This window comes from Gallinula chloropus (genome assembly GCF_964237585.1).
Source record: "Gallinula chloropus genome assembly, chromosome: 5".
NCBI lineage: Eukaryota > Metazoa > Chordata > Aves > Gruiformes > Rallidae > Gallinula > Gallinula chloropus.
The window spans coordinates 50,619,339-50,640,545 of record NC_140090.1 but is presented as its reverse complement, the minus strand read 5'-3'; the positions used below and the strand labels follow the sequence as shown (position 1 = coordinate 50,640,545).

The following is a 21,207-nucleotide window of genomic DNA, read 5'->3' as shown; positions in this document are numbered from 1 at the left end:
AAACCTCCCTCGGTACTTAGGAGCCTTCAAACCTCTGTTGCCCATTCCCATAGTCAGACATTTTTGTCAGAAGCATGCACATGCCGCTGTCACCAAAAGCAAACATGAGTCTTCAAAAAATCTCCAATAGCGTTTTTAGTATTTCTTCTGTCCCTCTTTCCCTTCCGTTCCCCTGACGCTTTAAATGATTAGAAGTCCTGGATTTCTTTCTGGCAACCATTTCTACCTAGATGCTGCAAAAATTGTTTTCTGTTTCTTGCCAAACATAACAAAATCCTATATAAACTGCTTTAGCAAAATAAAAATAACGGCTTATAAATGGTGTTTAAATATGCGTTCATTTTAACTACTGAACAAATACTGGGATAACTCCAAACAGCATGAAAGGTTGTAATTGCAGCATGATTTAAATTTCAGAGCCTAGAAATGTCAGCACTTCCAACGTGTTGTTTGACAGTGTTATTTATGTTATTTATATTAGCTAACTGAAAGCAGAAACTGTGTCTCGACATAATAAATATAATAGAAAAATATTTTATTTGTACTGTTGTATAAAATATTATACAATCGTATAGAATATATAGATTACATTTTAATATCAATTGTATACATATGTCATGAAATCATTTTTCCCTTATCAAAGATGTAGTTTGTAAACTTCAAATAGCTCTGTATCTGTTCCTGTTGCTCTAGATGACTTTAATTAAAACAGATTTACGAAGGAGACCATTTCTGATTCATAAAAGTTAAGTTAAAAAAGATCATTAAGTCAGTACACTGAAACAACAAACCTCTGAGAAATAAAAAATAATTCCTTTTTTAGTGTTCATACTTTTTCCTCCAAACTACTTAAAATGGGTACGTCTCCAAAATCATGCGGAGCTGTTACATACAATACAAATACAAACATGGTTGGTACATAATAGGCTTTAGAAAAAGAACATCTTACCAAGGTAGAAAACAGGTTGCTTATTCCACATGGTCAATACAAAAATGACAGTTAAAGCAAAACACTAAACATGAGTCAACTTACTTATCCAAGTCCCTTTTTAAAATTTTATTTTATTCCTCCTTCCTTTGTGTCTGGGCTATTTCCCAGACCCCCTGCTTTTCATATCTAGTACAAAATCCACTGGTAATAGTCCACTTTTTTTCACACAAATAGTCTATCACATCTAGTGATGTCTATCATATGACGTCTATCATATCTGGGGGGGTGGGGAGGGAGGGGAAATCTCAGTAGTACAAAGTATGGTGCTCTGAAACTTAAGAAAGATGTGCGATTCTAATGGAAAAATATCTTTCTTATATTCTTATTTTTGGTAAACAAGAAGTCTAGCGTTCCTCATCAGGTAACTGTGACACTCTATTATATATACCGTGTACTTTATCTATCCAAAATATCTTTCTTAGCATAATGCAATACTCTAGTCTTGTTTTAATATATATATATGTGTGTGTGTGTGTGGCAATTTATAACACAAGAAATACTTTGACATTTTTACAAAGTGCATGCGTCTAGACGAGCTTTGGTAGTTAGAAAAGCAAATGGTAGAGCGTCAGGCAAAATAAAGTGCAAAATCTAATACAGAAATATAAATTACCACGTAGTTGATCTATTTACTGAATTTTAGGTACCGTGAGGCAGGTCCTGTGAACTACAGTGAAAAGGAGAGCAGCAATTACATTTGCTTTATCTCTTCCCAGCAAACTCTATTCCATTTTGCCAAACGCTTCTATTCCTTCTAAAAAACCAGTAGCCCCTTTGGCTCTGGTCTGGTCTGTCCCTCTCTTTTTGCACAGACAGCAGCGCTTTGCTCTAATCCCAGCATGTGAGACCCAGTCCTGGCACTGTCTCTCTAGGCATGTGCCTGTCTTTGAAACTGCTGAACTTGAATGGCAACTCTGTCTTGAAAGGCTGAGTACGTTCATGAGGCTGTGGGTTTTCTCCTTCCTTCAGTTGTTTTAAGCTCATCTTTCTTTTACTCTAGTGAATCTAGAACATTGGGACTCAATGTTAATAGGTAATTATCAGTGCATGTTAATTGTGGAAAGAAGTGTGTGTGGTACCTTCTCATGTACTAACATGTACTTCAACCCTGGAGAGCATTTCCTCACACTTTCTAAAACCAAGAGCAGGTCAAACTGAGGATCTACAATACTTCAGTGTCCTTTGAATTTCTAACATTCTCACAGTGCACTTCAAGGCTTTTTCAAAAGGAAAAAAATATATACTATAGTCCACTCACTCATGCTTTTAATATTCTTGCATATTGCTGTCCTCTCTCATCCCAGCTAGTATAATTGGTAAAGTGCATCAAAAACCTCAGTGTCTCAAATAATTGTGCAGCAGACCAAGACCTGTAAAATGACTCCCTTTTTCATCACTTGCTTGGGTTTTTTTATGCTAGAGAACAATATCACAGCATTGTATTCACTTCATATTGTTTTGGAAATGTCATGCTTACTGATGAGAACCTCCAAGAGCCTGATTTTGGCTTTTGTGTGCTTGTATTCAGAGTACTCCTCAGCCATTGGCACCCGATCTTCTTTTTGAGGACTCCTGTGAAAAACAAATAAATGTGCCGTCACTTTAAGGAGTGAGAGGAGAAGAAGCGTTTAAAATTAATTCGGTAACAACTAATGAGGATTGGGTTGGATTTTTTTTTCCCTTTCTGTAAGTGTGGGTGGCTAAAGATAATTTGTCAGGACCAAAAAGCTCTGATAGACAGAAATGAAATAATAGTTATTTAAAACACTGAATTTTCATCTGCATGGTCACCATCTTTCTTGTCGGCTCTGCAAGCATAAATAGTCAGTCTGAAACGTGGAGAAGTTACGATGTGGTGCTTTGAAAAGCGTTACCAGAATGCTGTGTGCCCAATGTCCTCTACAGTTCTCAGCAAACAAGTTTTCTAAACAAAGGCAGGAGGATAGACAAGGGACTAGTCGCTGCTATTGATTTACGTGTGAAAGAAACAGTGGCTTCTGGTTTTAAACCCAGACTTTTTAAAGTGGCCCGACTGCCAAGTGTGATCCCTGTGAGTTGGCATCCACAGAAAGACTCTTTAGCAGCCTCCCTTCAGCTCAGGAAGGAGCCTGTGCAGAGCTGGGGTTTATAGTCCTTGCAGGCGTGGCCTGGAAGATCCCCCAGCTCCAGAATTTCCTTAGGGACGCCCACTAAGCAGGGAGATGGACACCTCCACAGAGACCAGACCCCCCCCCAGTCCCTAGCTGCAGCTCCTGCAGCCTGCTCACCAAAAAGCCCCCACCCTAGCAGAAAGAAGACGCCCGCGCAGGAGCCCCGGGGAGGAGGTGAGGGTCTCCTTGAGCCCGTCCTTTACCTTCCTGTCTGCCGATAGAATTGCTCCTCAAACTCCCTCAGAGCTTTGCGAAGCCTTTTCTTATCTGCCCTTGTTTCTCTGAGATGTTCAAGCAGAACGGGCCTGTAAAAGAGAACAAAAAAAGAAGCTGAAACTCCCATGAGCTTGGAAGTGGCGTGAAACCTGTGGCTGCTACAGGCTGCAGCGGGCCCTGGTCTCTGCCTCGAGACATTCTGCCACAGCCCTCCAGCTATGGATAGAACTGGCTGCACCGCCACACGCGATAAACACCTTTTACAGGTATTGTCACCCTTCTGCTAAAGCAAAGGCAGAGACTCTGTGTCCAGTGTGGGAGGAAAAGGATTGAGTCTTGTATTGGTCTTAAGTCCCTGTGGAATTAATGGTTCTGATGGGGCTCAGCAGCTCACAGCAAACATTTTGCATCTCTGTCACTGAATTAACTAAGTCAACATCCCACCTCCGCTCTGCTGTGATGCAGTGGAAATGCTAGTGGCACCAAGAATCAACATTTTTAGAAGGCATGATTTAGCTATTTTGGGGCTATTTAGCCTTATTTGGGGAATAAGGATTTTAAGCAGAGAAAGAATGCTGCTATGAAATAGGCAGCTGTTGTGGGGTTTTTTTTTCCATAATAGCAAAATGCACAGAAATATCTTCACACAAATGTGAGCACACTACTGCATACATAGCTCAGTTACATAGAAAACCAAGACATCTTCATTTACTGTCAATTTTGGTCAACTTAATCTATGCATCCAAGAGCTCCCAGTGAAAGCACAGGAAAAAGATACCATTCCATAAAGCCTGAGAAGGTTCCTGGGAGGCGTATTTACATATTCTCCAACAAGTTGCAGGGATGGGTGACAACAACCCATGTGTACCTTGAGATCTGTTGTTTCATGCAGCCTGAAATTCTTAACTACAAATCAGAAGGGCTTTATTTTGGTTTAGAGTGGATTGAATGCATTATATTTTCTGGGTATCTAGACACTAATAACTATTTTTACACAAGAAGTTGGTTCTGCGCACATTCCCGTTGTGTGATCCTTCACTCAGCTCTCCTGTTGCTGTCTGTCTGCCTCATGCCTGGCATTTTTACATCATCACACAGCCTGTCCCAGTTCACATACATGTACAGAGGAGCCGACTATCTCCTTGACCAAACTGTGCTTTGTTTTATGGCTGGTTTCTAAGAACAGAAGTAGCTTGATGCCTAAAAATTTTGCATCAATTATAGGCAGGTCTGCATGTCTTTACTGTGCCATGAAGTCGTCTCTGCCCCTCTGTATATGTAGTTATCCTATCTGCTTACATTCCTTCACCTTTCTCTTCATGGGCTTGGCACAAAGCTGTTTGAATAAATAGCTCAAACCACAGGTATGCTGCTCAAACAACAACTATCCGCTGCCTCTTTTCTCTCGTAAGAAAACATGGAATCGTTTCTTTGGTGTAGAACACTCCCATGCTATAGGTATGGATCAGGGTTCATTTACAAGGGAGAAACGAAAGACAGAACTTACATCGTTGCCTCGTGCAAATTGGACATAGACAAGGCTGTTTGCCGGAAGACTTTCTTCTCATCCAGAGGGGAAACATAGGCCGGCTCACTCTCCTCCTGAGAGTAACACAGGTGCTCATCCACAGGGAGGCAAGACATTGGGCCAGATGGTAACTCGTGGTTGCTTTGAGGATGGTCTTCATCTGAGTCTTCCTCCTCCTGCTTGTAATATGTGAAGCATTATTAAATTAGTTGTTTACGTTACCATACTAACAATTAATGACAACGGAAAGAATTAGGCTCTAACTTCCTGGATGTATTCACTGAAATAGATTACATGTATTGAAAGCTTTACCCAGGTCTAACCAAGATTGTGGAACCTGCTGAGTTACTGGATACTGTCCTCCATGACCAAACAGGACAGAAGTTGGACCTGTTTCTGAGCATCTCCAGCCAACAATTTATTTCTGTTTTCTCAAAAGCCTTTAAAAACTTGCAGAGATTTAAAGAACACTCTGTATTATGTAAGCAGTGAAGTCTTGTGGGAACTTGTACTCCTCTTATATACCATCTACTGTTCGTGTCATGTCCAGAAACTCTTGACTGTAACAAGAGTTGGAGGTAGAGATTCCACAGTTTTATAGCTGCAAATGTTAACTGCCAAATAGGGTGATGTCTCTGTCTTCCTCATGTTCCTTCACTCTCAGATGAAAAGTTAAACGTTTGAAACTAAGCCTTAAACATAGAAACTCCATGGAGCAAAGCTCCTAAGATGTAGCAGAAGGAAATGTTTTAAATAAAATGCCCCTTTGCATGTGTACAAAGATTTACACTGGGATTTTTCAATGAAATCTGAAGCTCTGCTGTTACCTAACACGACAATGATTTGTAATTTCTAAAATCAACCCAGCCCCAATTAATATGATTAGGTTTTTTTGACAGAGACAAGCTAATTAACTTCTGAATAGTCAGATTCCACTACCTCTACTCACAGCTGGACCAGAAATGTTACATGACGTTGATATATCATTAAAGTCCTACAGATGATATGCTGTGGGATTGATAAACGCACTGGCAGGAAGCTATAAGGAGACAGCGATAGGAACAGTGCAGTGCTTCATTCATGGAGAGAGAGAGGTCTCCTTTGGTGTTGCGGGGCTCTTCAGATAACAGTAGCACTCTTTGCTGCCAAGCTGACATGCAGGCTCAGCTCAAACAAAGCATTCAGCATGTTTTCCTGACAAGAGACAGGAATTCTTTCCAACTTACAATAGTTGTGATCAAAGATGGAGTTGCGAGAAGTTTCTTGATAATTCTGTACCTGTCGTAAAGAGGTTTCATGAGGCTCTTCTCTTGCTTAGTTACCTAAGGAGAAAGCATAAGGAAATCTACTCCTCCGAAATTGAAAAGAATAAGTTAACAAACTTCTCATTGGCTGCTGCACATTTGAGAAATGTACTAGAAGGACGTGGCCCGATGTGTATGCTACTTCCACAGATATTCCATGGGAACTGTAGTTTAATCCAGACAATTTAAAAAGGAATTAAAAAGGAATTCCTTGAAAAGGAATGCGGCAATCTGTCTGCTCATGGGAAGTACCCAGTGCAGATTCCTCACTTCCCTGAGCTGCACCGCCCAGACAGAGGGCAAACCACTCGCTCTCTCCTTCTGTGGACACTGAGCTGTGAGAGCTACAGAACGCTTCTGGTGTGCCTGGCATCAGTATTGCTCTCACTTAACCACAGCAAGGGCAACAGGATAGCTACAGCAACATGACAGCCTGCCTGGGCCAACATCCTCCGCGGCCCTGAGAACGCAGCTGGCCCCACGCAGAGCTGCTCTGTGCATCCCTCACTCAGGATTGACCATCTGTTCATTTAGTTTGCTTTTGCTCTTTTACGAGCACAAGGAGCACTGATTTTGAGGGAGAAGATTATTTTTGGTCAGATATTAAGAGCCTGATCCAGCTGAAAATATTTCATAATGCTGTGAATATGCAGCTACTTGATGGTATTTTCCTGACAGGTTCTCTCTTCGTACTCCCAAAGGAGGTTTCTACAATAACTGTGATATTGTCTAGGACTGAATTGCTCTATCTGCTTAAAAAGAAACAAAAACCAACACCGCCACCCCACCCCACCCCCCCCAAAAAAAACCCTCCCAAACAAACTTCCACAGCAATCAACCAAAGTTACTGCATAGTAGGCTCAAATACAGTATGTTTATGGAATCCCAGCTCAAAGTAACCTTTTGATAATGCAATGGTGTGATACATATTAGATGACAAAACATGTCATAGAATCATAGACTCATAGAATGGTCTGGGTTGGAAGGGACCCCAAGGATCACAGAGTTCCATCTCCCTGCCACAGGCAGGGCCACCAACCTCCAGGCCTGGATCTACACAAGGTTGCCCAAGGCTCCATCCAATGGGTTGGTAGTTCAGACATCTAGAGCAGGAACCTTGAGGCTTCAGCAATCAATGTTCAAGTACTGTGAAGGTACAATTCTGTTCCAGAATTGCTAGCAGATAGGCACCTGTTTTGTTGGCTAATATCACCAGAGTGGCTCTGCCTGGGCAGTCCCTGGTTCGTGCTCTCACAGGCATCGCCTCCTGGATTTACAAACTGTCCAAGCTTCTCCAGGGCTCCCTTTCCCCGTCTGCTCCAGCTGTGAACTGGGCACAAGGCCCATGCTTGCCACTGAGACTGGCCCTTGCTGGCCTTGCTCTCCAGCTGTTCTTGGTACACAGGACACATGTAGACTCCTCACCCCTTTCCTTCAGGAAAATTCAGTAATAGTGATACAAAGATTAAAATCTGCTTCTTTAACATACGTGGTTATTTATGCAACTGTGACTGCATGAAACTTCTGCAGGTTGCTTGTTTATTTTCAACAACAAAAAAAGGTGATGTAAAATATCTCGTCTAACTTCCATTTCCCCACTTTAAATTCTTGACTGTCCCTGACCTGAAGCCTGAGCTCTTCACAGACCCAGGATTCCCCCGAGGCTGCTTAGATCACTGCTTTCCTTACGCAGTTAGCTGCTTCAGCTTTGAGAGGGAACACCCTCTTGGAACCCCGTGCTACAAAAGCAGGCCCTATTATTTTCTATTTTTGAATCTTCACGTCTTTTTTACCTCCACTAACAACTCGATTTCTTTTTTTGTTGTTTTTCTTAGGAAATAGAGTTTCTTCATACCCTTCCTATATATTCTCTCCATCCCACAGATCTCATTCCGAGCCCAAAAGAGATGGACAAAAGTTATCTTATCCAAAACACAGAGAGATCAGATTCAGATCATAATACTTTTAAAAGCTGGCATATTTTTGGACATGTGCTAGTGCCACTCCCCTTCACCAGCACCACAACAATTACTATCCAGAAACAGAGACAACCGTAAGAATGGTTGCAATAGACATCAAATAGGAATTCCTCAGTTGTCTATAGACAAATTTTCAAATCATCTCCTTGCCAAAGGTGGCAATTCTTTGGTTTTTGCCTCTATTTAGCAATGATGTCCCTAGAAAGGGTTTGAATTGGTAGTTTTAAGTGCTGCTGAGAAATAAAGGAAAGCACAGATGACAAGTGATGTCCCTGCTGTATTCTGTGTGCCCATTCTCAGCTGCTAAGGTTTCTAACCTTACAACACAGCACAGCTACAGTAGGTATGAGCCAAGTCTGCTTTGGATATATAAACCTTCATCTTTATCACCAAAACCTGCAACTTCCAATCATGAGAGCTGCGGGGCCACTTTCCTTCACTTTTAAAAATTTAAACCAGATTTATCCTTACCAGGCAATAACGTTTATACCTGAAGATTAGAGTTTGAAATAGCTACAATTACATTAATCATGTAAAATTCAACCAAATATATTCAATATAGGAGTCCAAAATTATTTGTTAGAGAGGTTAGATAACTTTTAATTTACCTATCTTTCCATGGTATACTTACAGGTCGTCCATGAACACTCTCAAAATATAGCAGACATTTCTGAAGACTGATTTTTTCCAAAGCCATTTGCTTTTTTGTCATATCCTATTTAAAAAAGTTATTTATAAGATTGAGTCAGGATTTAATGACAAGGATACAGGCAGGTATCTATTTAATCATCTGTTCTCCCTAGATAAACATCAATAATGAATTCTGTTTCTGCCCACGCTGAGGTCGGTGAGGACTTGGCATTGACTTAGCAAGAACAGAGTCCAAATTTACATGTCTGAAGTTTTAAATGAATCCAAGTGTAAGTTTCCCTCTCAAGGCCTAATGGGAAAGCGAGGAGATACTCCTGCTGGTCAGGGAGGTGTTATCTACCAGCAGAAAATACATGGCATTTACTTTTTTTGGCCAAAGTGGAGCCTTTGTGGCCTGAACGCGCACTCTTTCTTCTGAAGAAAGATAAACAAATTAAATGCATTGAATGAAACTGTATTAAAAGCCTGGAATCTCATTTTTCTTAATGCCATTATACAAAGATGTACTACTTGTTCACCATTTCTGTCAACATTTCTGTTCTACAAAAGCAACATCATGAAAAAGCTCAAAGTATTAAGCTACTGACGGAGTGCCGCATCCTTATCAGGAGGGTTTCCAAGGGTACAAGCTATTGTCTCAGTCAGTAAGGCAAGAACCTTTGTGTGTTGCCCAATCAGAGCCTCCTCCTGAAACGTTTTTCTGGGAATAGTGGTTGGAAGAAAGTCTAAACAAACAGAGGCTTCTGCTTGAACGACACAGCTGAATTGCACGGTCATGGGGTGGGGGTTTGGGAAGGCAGGCTCACAGAAGGCGACTGTAGCAGCCGAATAGAGGATGTTGGCTTTGAGGTCCCACAGGCACCAGCACAGCACTTCCCTAGAATGTTTTCCTGTGTTTAGGTAACACTTATGAGTAGTTGTTGTAACTGAAAAATGAAAAATACTTTACTCACCCAATCTAGGGAGAAATTGGTTAATGAGATCTGTATGTTATTAACATCTATGTAGGCAGTATTCCCCATTATGCATTAAACATGATGTAGTGGTGTCAAACGAGGACAACCATGCTGGAGAGAACACTCAGGAACTTGCAGAAATGCAGAGAGGGCATTCCTCAACTTTTTAATTATTCATCAAGAAAAACAAATTTGCCTTGACTGGTAGGGGATGAAGAACAGGCAGCTTCAGCTGTGAAACCACAACACATTTACAAAGTGGAAATCTCTAAATATCCAATCATTGGGACAGATACCAGGGCTAACACCCCTTACATGCTGAGCATACCAGAAAAAGGTGCTAAAACGAAATGGAAGGCTAATCTGCTCAGCTGGGAGGAGATGGCAGCTGGGCAGTGTGCTTCTGTGGAACCGCTGTGGGAAGCTGCAGAAAGCGCAGCTGAACACCTAACACTAGCAGTTCATTTCTGTTCAAACATCACAGAAGGGATGAGTGGAACCAGAAAGATGTTGATTTTTCAGAAATGCAATTTGTCAGTGTTGGTGATACACCATTACATCTGTAGGAGTCTGCTGCAGGGAGCATGCTATTTGCCTGGGATTTCTCTCCTCTCCCTTTCCCCCTCTTTCCAAGAAGATCTGCTGCTGACACCTGTGTGTTTTCACTGCTCAAAGAGCACATGAAGTTACTTTTCCATGCTCTCCCCAGATCAGGGAAGATCTGTGCGAATTAGGGCCAAGTGTTGGGAGGTGCAGAGAAGAGCTCACCCGCCACAATGAAGTACTGTGAAGAATGGTGGAGTTGGGGAAGCAAGGTGCCTTTCTGCAGAAAGTTGATGACTTTCTTTGTTTACCATTTGGAGAAATATTTTTAATAATTAGTCTGTACTTTCTGAGAAAATACCAAGCCCCGAAGAAGTAACACTCTTCTAGTATCAAAGGAGTGCCTTGCTATTAGCTTCAGCAGGAGCAAAACCTGTTTTGTTTAGCGCCCAAATGCAACAGCAGTGCGGAACCACTAATCACATCTTACCTTAAAGGTGCCCATGAATTAATCACTCCCAAAATTATCTGTCACTCACATTACAGGAAGAGCTGCTAACTAGAATGTAGGAGTATTATAAAGCAGTTAATTGGTTTACTTATTGCTAGTTCTGCAATTAATACAAGGTTAATTCTTTCAAAAACTATTAAGCCTGGAGCAGCTGAATGGTTAAGGAGGAAACAGGGAGTGATCATTAATATTGATTTTACACACGAGAAACAACCTCAAGAGGGTTTAGCATTTGGGCCTATTTCATTAGCTCGTTTTATTAGTGATCTCAAGACAGGTTCACATTCAGCTGAGTTTGAAAAGACTGATAATTTCAAAACCAGAGATGACAGGTGGAATCACAGACTGCAGAATCATCTGAGACATCTCAGAGCTGTAGGCTGCATTGAGCAACATGAAATTCAGTGCTAATTAAATAGAAACACCGCTTCATAGCCACGGAAATGATGAACTGAAGCAGGTCAATAAGGAGAGGACAGGTAGATAAAGGTAACCAGTCTGAGAAAAGCCTTGGGGCTTTGCAGACAGACTGCAATTCTTCTCCCTGAATATAAGGCAAAAGTTGGCTGTTGCACATAAAGGAAGAAGAAGGACATAGCATGTAAAGCTAACTTGGGCCAAAGGCATGTAAAATATTGCATACACTTCTCTTCCTCACTAGTAAGTTCCCCTAATGCTTATGCCTTGTAAGCTCACTGTTATTCCTCCAGAGAGAAACCACAAACTCTGTGGACAGATGGTATGATGGCGAGGAGCAGACTGGGCTGAGCCCTGCAGCCCTCAGAGGCAGTGCTCTGCTTCTAGGCATGCCATGAGTCTGGGTTCCTGCGGCCTATGAGCTCTGCTGCCCAGCAGGTCGTAGCAGCATGGCATCGTTACAGACATTTTTACACAGTAACCAGCTGTTTAAGAACCAAGAATAGAAACCAAAACCACACAAAAAATAAAATTTATCTCAGCTGGGTACTTTCTGATACTGAATTCCACCCAGAACATTTCTTAATTCTTGCACAATTTAGAATTTAGCAGTTCTTCAATCCTCCTTGCCCCCATCACCCTCTCATCTTTTTTCATTCATCAGCCAATGCTCATCATCTAAATGTTACTGTCAACATTGAGATTTTAGGTACCTTTGAGAACAGAATGTATTGCCTTGCTTGGCTGCCTAGCATCAGGAATAGCAACATCATTTAACAGCAAAAATAGCCCCTAAAGAAGTATTTTTATGGACAGTATGCACTGCAGAACAGTTTCAGACAGAGCCTGTGGTAGGGTGACACACCTTAGTGTGAAGGTACAGCAGAACTGTATAATAGGTACTAGTTTAAAAGCAAAAATAAATTGCCCATCCAAGCAAGCATGGTTCATGGGGTATTGCTCCTAAATTTAGAAGAGTAATTGAGAATGTGGAAGAGCAGAGGCAGCATCAGCACAAGGAAATGAACAAGGTCAGGAGCTTGTGCTATCCATGTGCTCTTAGCACAGTGCTTTCAGCAGTTCTCAAGTGAGAGGGGACCTTCACTGTCGAAATAACATCAGGAACATTTTTAGTCCCACCATTTCTGTGGACTGAAGATAGGGTTGCTTTGGCTGCCACCACCTTCAGAGCACCAGAACATGCACTCCCCTGCACACCAACCTCAAGTAGGCAGGCTGCACCTCTTTTTCTGTGCACTCCTTCACAGAAGAGGCACTTCAGAAAGCTGAACTAGAGCTCCCATCTTGCTAGAGAGAAAATGTGCTGCCAGTGCCAAGAGAAACAGGGCGCAGAGCTTCCAGCATACACCAAGACAGCTACACACCCATTATGTCTGCCAGATAAAGTTCTGAAGGAAACAGCCACTCTTGTGAAATACCTTAATAGTCTCAGGAAGGTTAAAGTGTTGTCTTTTCTCCTTTAATCGTCTCAGTACACTATCCATGGTTTCTTCTACTGAGCGAGCCGGTTCCGTGCCGGTGGACTCCGGCATCCCAGCCTCTTTAGGTGTCCCAGTGCTTCCGCAGCAATCGCTTCTGTGGGGTGCTCTGGAGGTACAGTTTTGCTCTTCCGACATTCTGAGTTTCAGCTCTGGAAGGCAAATTACTTGGCAAGTAAATAGATTTGCAAACAAATTTCCCCTGACACCACAAGAAAAGAGCCCACCCCTTCTTCTGGCATAGTTATTTTCGTACTGCAGTTGTGTAGGAAAGCAACTCTGCTCCGCTTCAACGTGTAACATCTTTTACCTGGTTAAAGTGAAATACAGAGGTCAAGGGATGAGATGTGTCCAGGCCAATGAAACGTGCATTTCTGTTTGTCCTCTAAGCCCAGCTTTGACCTAAGAGGTGTCACCACAGGTGAGAACTGAAGAGGCACTGGGTTAGTGTGGGGTCTGTGTAGGAATCGGTGCAGAATTTCAGTGGGAGTAAGGTAAGGGACTTAAAAGGACAAACAGTGCTGGAGAGTATTTGTGGGAGGTTTGGTGTGGGTGGCATATGGAAGCAGAGCTCTCTCTCTTGCTCTCTCCCTTCTTCTCATGAAGTTCATGCACTCTCAACTGATCTGATGCCTGAGTAAGAACACATCCAAGCCTGCTGAAGGGATGTGTCTAAGGATGCAGTCCTTCACAGATGCCTTCCTGGACAAGAGGCAGTGTCTCTGCAGCCACCTGCCCCACTCTCACCCCCTCACTCGCCCTCCTGCACTGCTGCACGAGTGAGGAGGAGAGCAAGGGCCCTCCCCTAAGAAGGGCAGGGAAGGCTAAACTGTGCTACAGAGCCCACATGCCAGGTGCTGGAGCCATGTGCTCCAGGTCTGCATAACCAACGCCTCCCTCTAGTATGATTTTAACCGTGACCCTCCCCTACAGAGGCTGCATTGCCATCCCAACCAGGCCACTGAGCTGGTCCTCACAAGGACAATCAGCCCCTTTCCTTAAATGACTTCCCTTGGCAGAAGAGCACCCCAGCAACCCGGCAGAAGACATACAGGTTACAGGGTGTCCTGGCTTCCCAGTCAGCAACCTGCCTGCACCAATAACCCGCATAAGTATATGAGCTTGACACCAAGCCAAAGACCCTGCAGCTCTAGGGACCTGCACAGAGCAACAAGGAAATTGAATTATGGCCTGAATTAGCTCCCGTAAAAGCAGGCTTTGTTCCTAGACTATGGCTGGCTGGCGAAGGACCTTGGCAAGGCAGGAGATTGATGACTCCAAATGTGCTAAATTTATTGAAATCAGAGCAGAAACAGTAACATAATTTTTAGTTGTGACATCCTGGTGATGCAGGCCTGGTTTGGAGGGAAAAATAGCAATTTATATTGAGTTAGGAAGGATGGACAAGCAGTTGAATGCTTTTCCATTTCAACTGCCCCTGTCTCATGAATCTTGTTTCATGTAAATGCAGATTCATTATTCAGGACAGTAAAATCATGGGTGTTCACAGGATCCAGGCATTTTGGGTGTGAAGGTGAGGCTGACCTAGCTAGCTGAAGCAATGGTTGAGTCAGAGAGGTAATTTTCAGACAGTTAGCTATCTAGTGTGGACATTTCCTCTCCTTTTTCCTAGATTTGTTACACAAAGTTCAAGGGAAAAAGCATAAATCTAGTAATTATGCAGCTGAGTATTTAAAGGAAAATTTTCTAGAAGAAATTTACTGAAAGCTGAGTTTCTAATTCTTTATTTACCACAATCACACATATCTACATTCCTAACTATAACCAAAACAAGAGATGAAACATAATACTGCAATTTCATTGCTAGTGAGAATCCATTTATAATGGGGGAAAAAAACTAGATAAAACTATAACATTAAGAACCAAAGCAAACCCAAACAATCAGTGCTGGCTGCATTCTGCCTGAAGGTAAGCATGGGATACACACCCAGACATTTATGGAGTGGTGTGCACATAGTCAAAGGCGAAACCTGACCCTCAAAACCAAAGCTAATATCTGACTTTAAGATCAAAGACAGAAAGCTTTAGAGGTGTGTAACCTCAGTCCTAAAGAAATATTTTGCACCTACATTTGTACTAATACAAGGATACTTCTAACTTTGTAGGTCTGTGTTTCAGATATATATAAAATAATTCAGACTAACGTTGCCTTTTGCATGAATGTTTGCAGTTACGAGGGAGAGGTGATGTCTTTTTCACCTTACCCCATCTGAGCCTTGTTACAAGGGTTAACTGGCTTACTCTAATCCCTGCTTTTAGGAATCAAGGCAAGGCCTATCACCCAACGTCTTCATCATCATCAGGAGACTTACTGCCACGTACTAGTGCAGAGGTTTGAAAACTAACCCTTAAAATATTCCAGGTACACTCATACTTCCAAAAGTTTCAGCAATCAGGTGAAATGACATGCTATTACAGAATCACATAATCACAAGGTTGGAAAAGGCCTCTGAAGATCATCAAGTCCAACCATTCCCATCCTAAGCTAAACCATATCCCTAAGTATCTCCTCAACCCTTTCTTTGAGCACATCCAGGGAAGGTGACATACACATTACATACCTTTCAGCTGCTTACGACCTTTGGCCAAATCATTCATCCATTTCAGGACTTCAGGATTGGAAGTCTTGTCACCATGTGAAGGCTGAATGGAAAGAAAATGGAAGAATTAAAAAAAAAAAAGGAACTGATGGTTGTACAATCGAACAGGTAAAACCGTATCCATGCACAGTGGCTAAAAAAATGTAGTTCCAGCTGCACGATAGTACGCTAGCAGGGCATTTGGCTCTGTCATGGTAAGCGTGCCACACTGGGGATCTGAGTAGTTTGGCTTCTGATCCTGAAAACAAACATTTAAGTCCTTGACTAATTGGGTCGGTCTCAGTGGTTTCCAAAGGACTGATCAAATACCCAATGTTAGTCAAGTTCCTAAGGGATTTCCAGGATGGCAACTGAAGTGCTCTGTCCCTTGCAGGGAGAAGCCCTTACTGCTTTAAGAGGGGGATTCTCTGGGGAAATGGCACTTTGAGCATTTCAACTGAGCTGTTTAACTGATCAAATGAAAAAATCTTGTGCAACAGAGTGGTTCAAAAGCAACAAACAACAGTTTATCAGTTCTTTCCTTGCAAAATTAAACCTCTGAAATAAATTCCTTTTTGGCCACAGTGTGATGACTGCTTAAGTACAAAATTTTACTGCTAGGTGTGTATGATGAGGGTAGCGCAGTGCAGTTCATGGATGTGCACTGTCAGTTTGCAGTCATTGATGAATGTACAGTTTTCATTTTAATGTAGTCATAAAATGCCACAAACCTCCCTGTTGTACACATCCTTAGCACCACAGACACCGTGATACGTTTGTACTGCACTACTCGTTATGCAAACTGGCTCGATAGGAGGGAGGCTCTGGTATACACTGCACAGAGCACACTGCTGGCCTCAAACCAGCCCCCACCAGCAATGCACCACAATTTTGATATCTCGTTTCTGCCATCAGCTTCTACTGAGCACTAAAGCTTTGGAGGTTTCTGAATCATGTGGGTTCACAAGCCGTTATTTCACTGACCCACACGGCTCACACATATTGTGCAACAATGGTAACTCAAAGAAAATGCAATTAGAGTCTCATAACTACTGCATACACTGAAAGATGGTAAGAAGATACTCCCTTATGGATGATTTTCCTATTTCACTTTAAGGAAAATGCCCTTTTTCCTGTTGGTTTGTTTAAGTTTAGATACACTGGGATTCTCGTTTGCCTCTTGTAGTATTTCCCTTTATCTTTTCAATTTTTATCTTACCAGGTACTTTCTTTCTTGCTCAAACTTTTCTTCATACTTCCTAATTTTTCTCTTCAGACTCTGAAGATGCTTGGTAAGTTGTGCTACTGTTTGTGGTTCTTTGCACTCCTCACAGTTACATCTAGAAGAACTTCTTGGCCTGCAAAGGTGAGGTCATAGGAGCTGGATCAAGGAACTGGCTATAGATTCACAGATTCACAGGATTGTGGGTGTTGGAAGGGACCTCCTGAGATCATCAGGGCCAACCCCCCTGCCAAAGCAGGTTCCCTAGGACAGGTTGCAGAGGTCGTTGTCCAGTCAGGTCTTGAATATCTCCAGAGATGGAGACCCCACAACCCCCCTGGGCAGCCTGTCCCAGTGCCCTGTCACCCTCACTGTGAAGAAGTTCTTCCGCATATTGGTGCAGAACTTCCTGTGCTCCAACTTGAGGACATTGCCCCTTGTCCTGTCCCCACAGACCACTGAGAAGAGGCTGGCCATTTCCCTCTGTCTCCCACACTTCAGATATTTATAAACATGGATCAGATCCCCTCTCAGTCTTCTTTTCTCAAAGCTGAACAGCCCCAGGTCACTCAGCCTTTCCTCATAGGGGAGATGCTCCAGGCCCTTAATCATCTTCATAGCCCTTTTCTGGACTCTTTCTAAGAGATCCCTGTCTTTTTCATACCGTGGAGCCCAGAACTGGATAAAGTACTCCAAATGAGGAATACAGTACTCCAGGTGAGGAGTATGGACCATGCCTTGTTTCAGGCACACTGAGCACTTTCCTAGCACTTCAGAACCTACAGCTAGGTTCTTCCACAGGATAGACATAGTTTGGTTTTACAAATTAAGCATAAAATAATTGCTTTTGCTTCAACATACCCCTGGGGTATACTAATGACTGAGCACACCATCTGCCTTTCACTCTCTCTCTTTTTTCCTTTTTTTCTTTCTTTTAATTGTGGAACTGCTGAGTGTTTCTCAAAAGTTTAATCTGGTAGGTCACAGCCTGATCCAGTATTTACTCTTAACACCAACATACTGCTTGAAAAATCTTCCAGCTGTAATGGGAGACTGTAATGGTGCTATTTGTAAAAGTAAAATCAGGGAGTTTTTTATTATCAGGAATAAACATTATCACTTTGAAGGCAGATTAGTTTCTGATTTTTTTACAACTGCAAATCAGTAGATCGGATCATTATTCATATGCAGCTGACAGCTATGGTATAGAAGATTTTAAGGAAGTTTGGCAGCTGAAATTTTAATACTTTGATAGGCCTTTTTATCTTATGATCATTCATCAGACTAATTACTAACTAAACATCTAAAACTGTCCTTGCCAACTATAATTAACAAAGACTTCAAGCAATATTGTAGGGTGTAATTACTGAAAAAATGCTAGGTCCTATTTCTGGTATTGCAAATTAACCATGCTGAAATAGGCTGCAGTACGAAAAGTTCTTGTTTATGATGTAACAGTAACTGAAAATCATGAAGAGTCAAAGGTCATGGATATACTAAAATTATTTACAGTATCTAAGAATTAAAATACTACTTCTTACATCATGAAAGGTTGAGCACTTGGTGGAGAAGGAGCGGACTCTGTGTCTAGATTAAATCTCTGGCTTTGGCTAAAGATAGAGCAGCGCGGTGACAGAAGAGGATTGTCTCCATCCATAAAGTGATACAGCAGCCGACTGGTCCCTAGGGAGTGATGTTCTTGTGGGCTGCTGTCCGTGTCATTCTGCCCGTCTCTGTGGGCTGGCACAGGCTCTAGAAAGAAAGCACAAACCAAAATAGACTGAGGGTCACTCACAAGGTACTGAGCTACTGAGATAAAACAGAGCTGTGTTTACAGAAGGATTCAAAGCATAAGGATTCAAAGTACACAGCAAAGTATCACATGCAGGATGAACATAATACTGAGGATGAGAAAATAGAAAGGACAGTTACTGGCTTCACATAAAGCATTTTTGAGTTCCACAGGTGAACTGGTGAGCAGGTATGTTTGTAAGCTATAAGGTATAATAGAAAGACAGAGTTTCCCAGAATGGTAGTATTCATTATATTTCCATAGGTCTGTCTGCTTTGGAAAGCCACATTCCTGAAGGAGACAACGAACGTACAAAACAAGTTTACTTTTGCAAATGAGCGTTTAGTCCTTTGGTCAAGAGAGCAGCAGATCACAATATAATATGTCCTTATGCAAAGAACTTCCAGTGGTGCTTGCAGTATCCTGAGGAATTTCCTTACGGTCTGAAGTTACATACACATGGATCTAAAGAAAATGAGATCTGAAGGTAACGGGAGCCACCGGTAACGTTCAGGGTAGTTACTCAAGGTGATGTGCAGTGACTGCTACCTGGAGGAGTCATGTTTATGATGCTGAGTCAATACTGCCTTTGACTATAAATGGAAACCTCACCTCAGGTGCCTCCAAAGGCAATACCTGAAAAACAACTGCACGTGGATTTACTCGCGGAAGGGCAGGCAGGCTTAAAAAGTTCTGAAAGAGTTGTTGGGGCCTGGAACAGGCTGCCCAGGGAGGTGATTGAGTCACCATCCCTGGATGTATTTAAAAAAAGGGTAGATGAGTTACTGAGGGATATGGTTTAGCATAGGACAGGTACGGTTGGACTTGATGGTCTTTTCGAACCTTGTGATTGTGATTCTGTGATTCCCAAGGTGAGTGGGTATTTCCTTCAGGATTTTAGCAGAACATTTGTAATGCAGCTTATGTGACCTCAGCCCAACAGATACTGAAGCTACAAATCCCAACTGCTGTACTTGGGTAGTGGGGACAAACCAGTTCTGAATGGCACCCTTCATAGAAAGCAACTATTGATTTAAAAAGTAACAGTTACAATGCCCTAAAATATCATTTTATCAGGTACTAGCCACCTGGTTTTGCTTTACAGACAACAGAAAATTCACCTGTATGTTGTATAATCACAGTTTAGTCTGTCCCACAAAAGTTACACTTGGCTTTTGTATCCATAAATTCATCAGCACCATCAATTACAACTAGGTTAAGCATTTTCCCAATGAGACAATGTAGTTGATTATTAATTCTAACCTAGCATCTTTCCACTAAGTACTTCATACTCTGTAGGTCAAATTCAACTCTCTGAGATACCAAAGCAACACCCAAAATTTCTAAATCAGGTATGAGATTCAGATCCTCCCACAGAGACATCCAGACAGGCATCTGGGAGAGGCAAGGATAGAGCATTGTACCAGTCATGGGAAATGATGTATGCTGACAACATACCGTGATAGATGCTGAAATATATGTTGCTTTACAAACAAAAGTGTCTTTTTCTGCAAGCGCTCTGTCCTTACCCTTAATAAGACTTAAAAAGAAATAATTACCAGTTCTGGTTGGGTTTTGTTTTGTGGGTTTGTTTGGTTTTTTTTTTAACTTCTGAAAAACACTATTGTCAAAGAGAAGCTAGCTTTCTTCCTTTCATTTCACCACCTCTGAACTTCCAGACACATATACCCACTCTGACGTAGGTTAAGAATAGCTTCACTCTTTCTCACGCTCTGTTATTAAAGGGATTGTTATTTTTATAGGGACATTAAGTAGCAGTCTCTTCGCCGCAAAATGTAAACGATGTCACGCCATTTGGTCTGTATGATAGGTGCAGGAAAAAAGTTTCCAACCTCTGAACTTGGATCTTCCTTGGGCCTGGAGGTGCTGCTCTTCAGGAGGCAGCCCCTACTGCTGACAGGCTGCACGGTCACAGGCATTTCCTCCTTTTCACATTTACCACCAGGCCCAACCCAGACTCAGAAATGGAAGACAAATAGACATGCAAGACTAGACCTGCCTGGAGGACAAATGCAAAGGACAGGTCGTGACTGGAGCAGCTCCAGTCTAGAAGCAAACATAGAGATGTGAGAGTTCAAGGAGGCTTTTTACTCAGATAGGAAATGAAATGGAGGCAAGCTGTGTGCTGGGTGAATTTGGGAGTATTCCCCAAAGGCCAGGGCTCTTCCATTTCCTTGGCACCAGTGCTTCCTGGCAGTGTTGCTCCGCTAAAGCTCACAAACTGCTGCAAGTGTGTTAGGGCTCCAGGAAAGGTCTTAATCCTAACCCTATGACAGAAGCTTTACCTCACTACTTCCTATCCAGAAGTGGCCAGCAAGTCATTCAAACTGATCTGCTTACATGGCCCACGTACTAAAATATCAGCACGTGTCAGGATGATGACAAGTCATAACCAATCCCATTTTTAATTGCAACTTAGGGCCACCATCCTGATTCCAGCTCTGTGTAGATCCTGAACAAGACACTAAGCATTACCCTGAGACCAGCCCACAACCTGATCAAACATCTAACTGTGCACATGCCTGATCTAATTTTAGCTTCTATTTTTGCAAAAACTGGAAACTAAACTCTGGCCACACTGGTAAGCTGCCCCTTAGCTGCATTTCTTCATCCACCCAGTCCAGCACTGACAAGAACTTGTGGCAGGAAATACAGCCAAGATCTAGCATCTTATAATATGCAGTATGCTTCATAACGTGGACTTCAGTGATGTGACAAGTCTGGTACAAGTCTGCATTCCTGCATGTGACAGCCTTTAAGTAAAACAATAATACACTGAAATCTCTTGTGTATTTAAAAATATGCAGAAGTAATATCTTCATCCCTC

The 21,207-nt window shown here is 42.2% G+C and overlaps 1 protein-coding gene across 1 annotated transcript in view; it reads right to left on the bottom strand.

Annotated features, from left to right (window-relative positions):
* Window positions 1-1,062: 1,062 nt before the first annotated feature.
* Window positions 1,063-21,207, bottom strand: part of FAM13C (family with sequence similarity 13 member C) — a gene marked incomplete at both ends in the record, with an annotated part of 50,251 nt that continues 30,106 nt past the window's right edge. Inside the window, 10 exons of the mRNA XM_084265156.1 lie at window positions 1,063-1,166; window positions 2,469-2,563; window positions 3,345-3,446; window positions 4,865-5,064; window positions 6,112-6,207; window positions 8,800-8,883; window positions 12,686-12,897; window positions 15,328-15,409; window positions 16,565-16,703; window positions 18,109-18,319. Coding sequence (XP_084121282.1) covers window positions 1,063-1,166; window positions 2,469-2,563; window positions 3,345-3,446; window positions 4,865-5,064; window positions 6,112-6,207; window positions 8,800-8,883; window positions 12,686-12,897; window positions 15,328-15,409; window positions 16,565-16,703; window positions 18,109-18,319 — 1,325 coding nt within the window. The remainder of the gene's footprint in view (window positions 1,167-2,468; window positions 2,564-3,344; window positions 3,447-4,864; window positions 5,065-6,111; window positions 6,208-8,799; window positions 8,884-12,685; window positions 12,898-15,327; window positions 15,410-16,564; window positions 16,704-18,108; window positions 18,320-21,207) is intronic.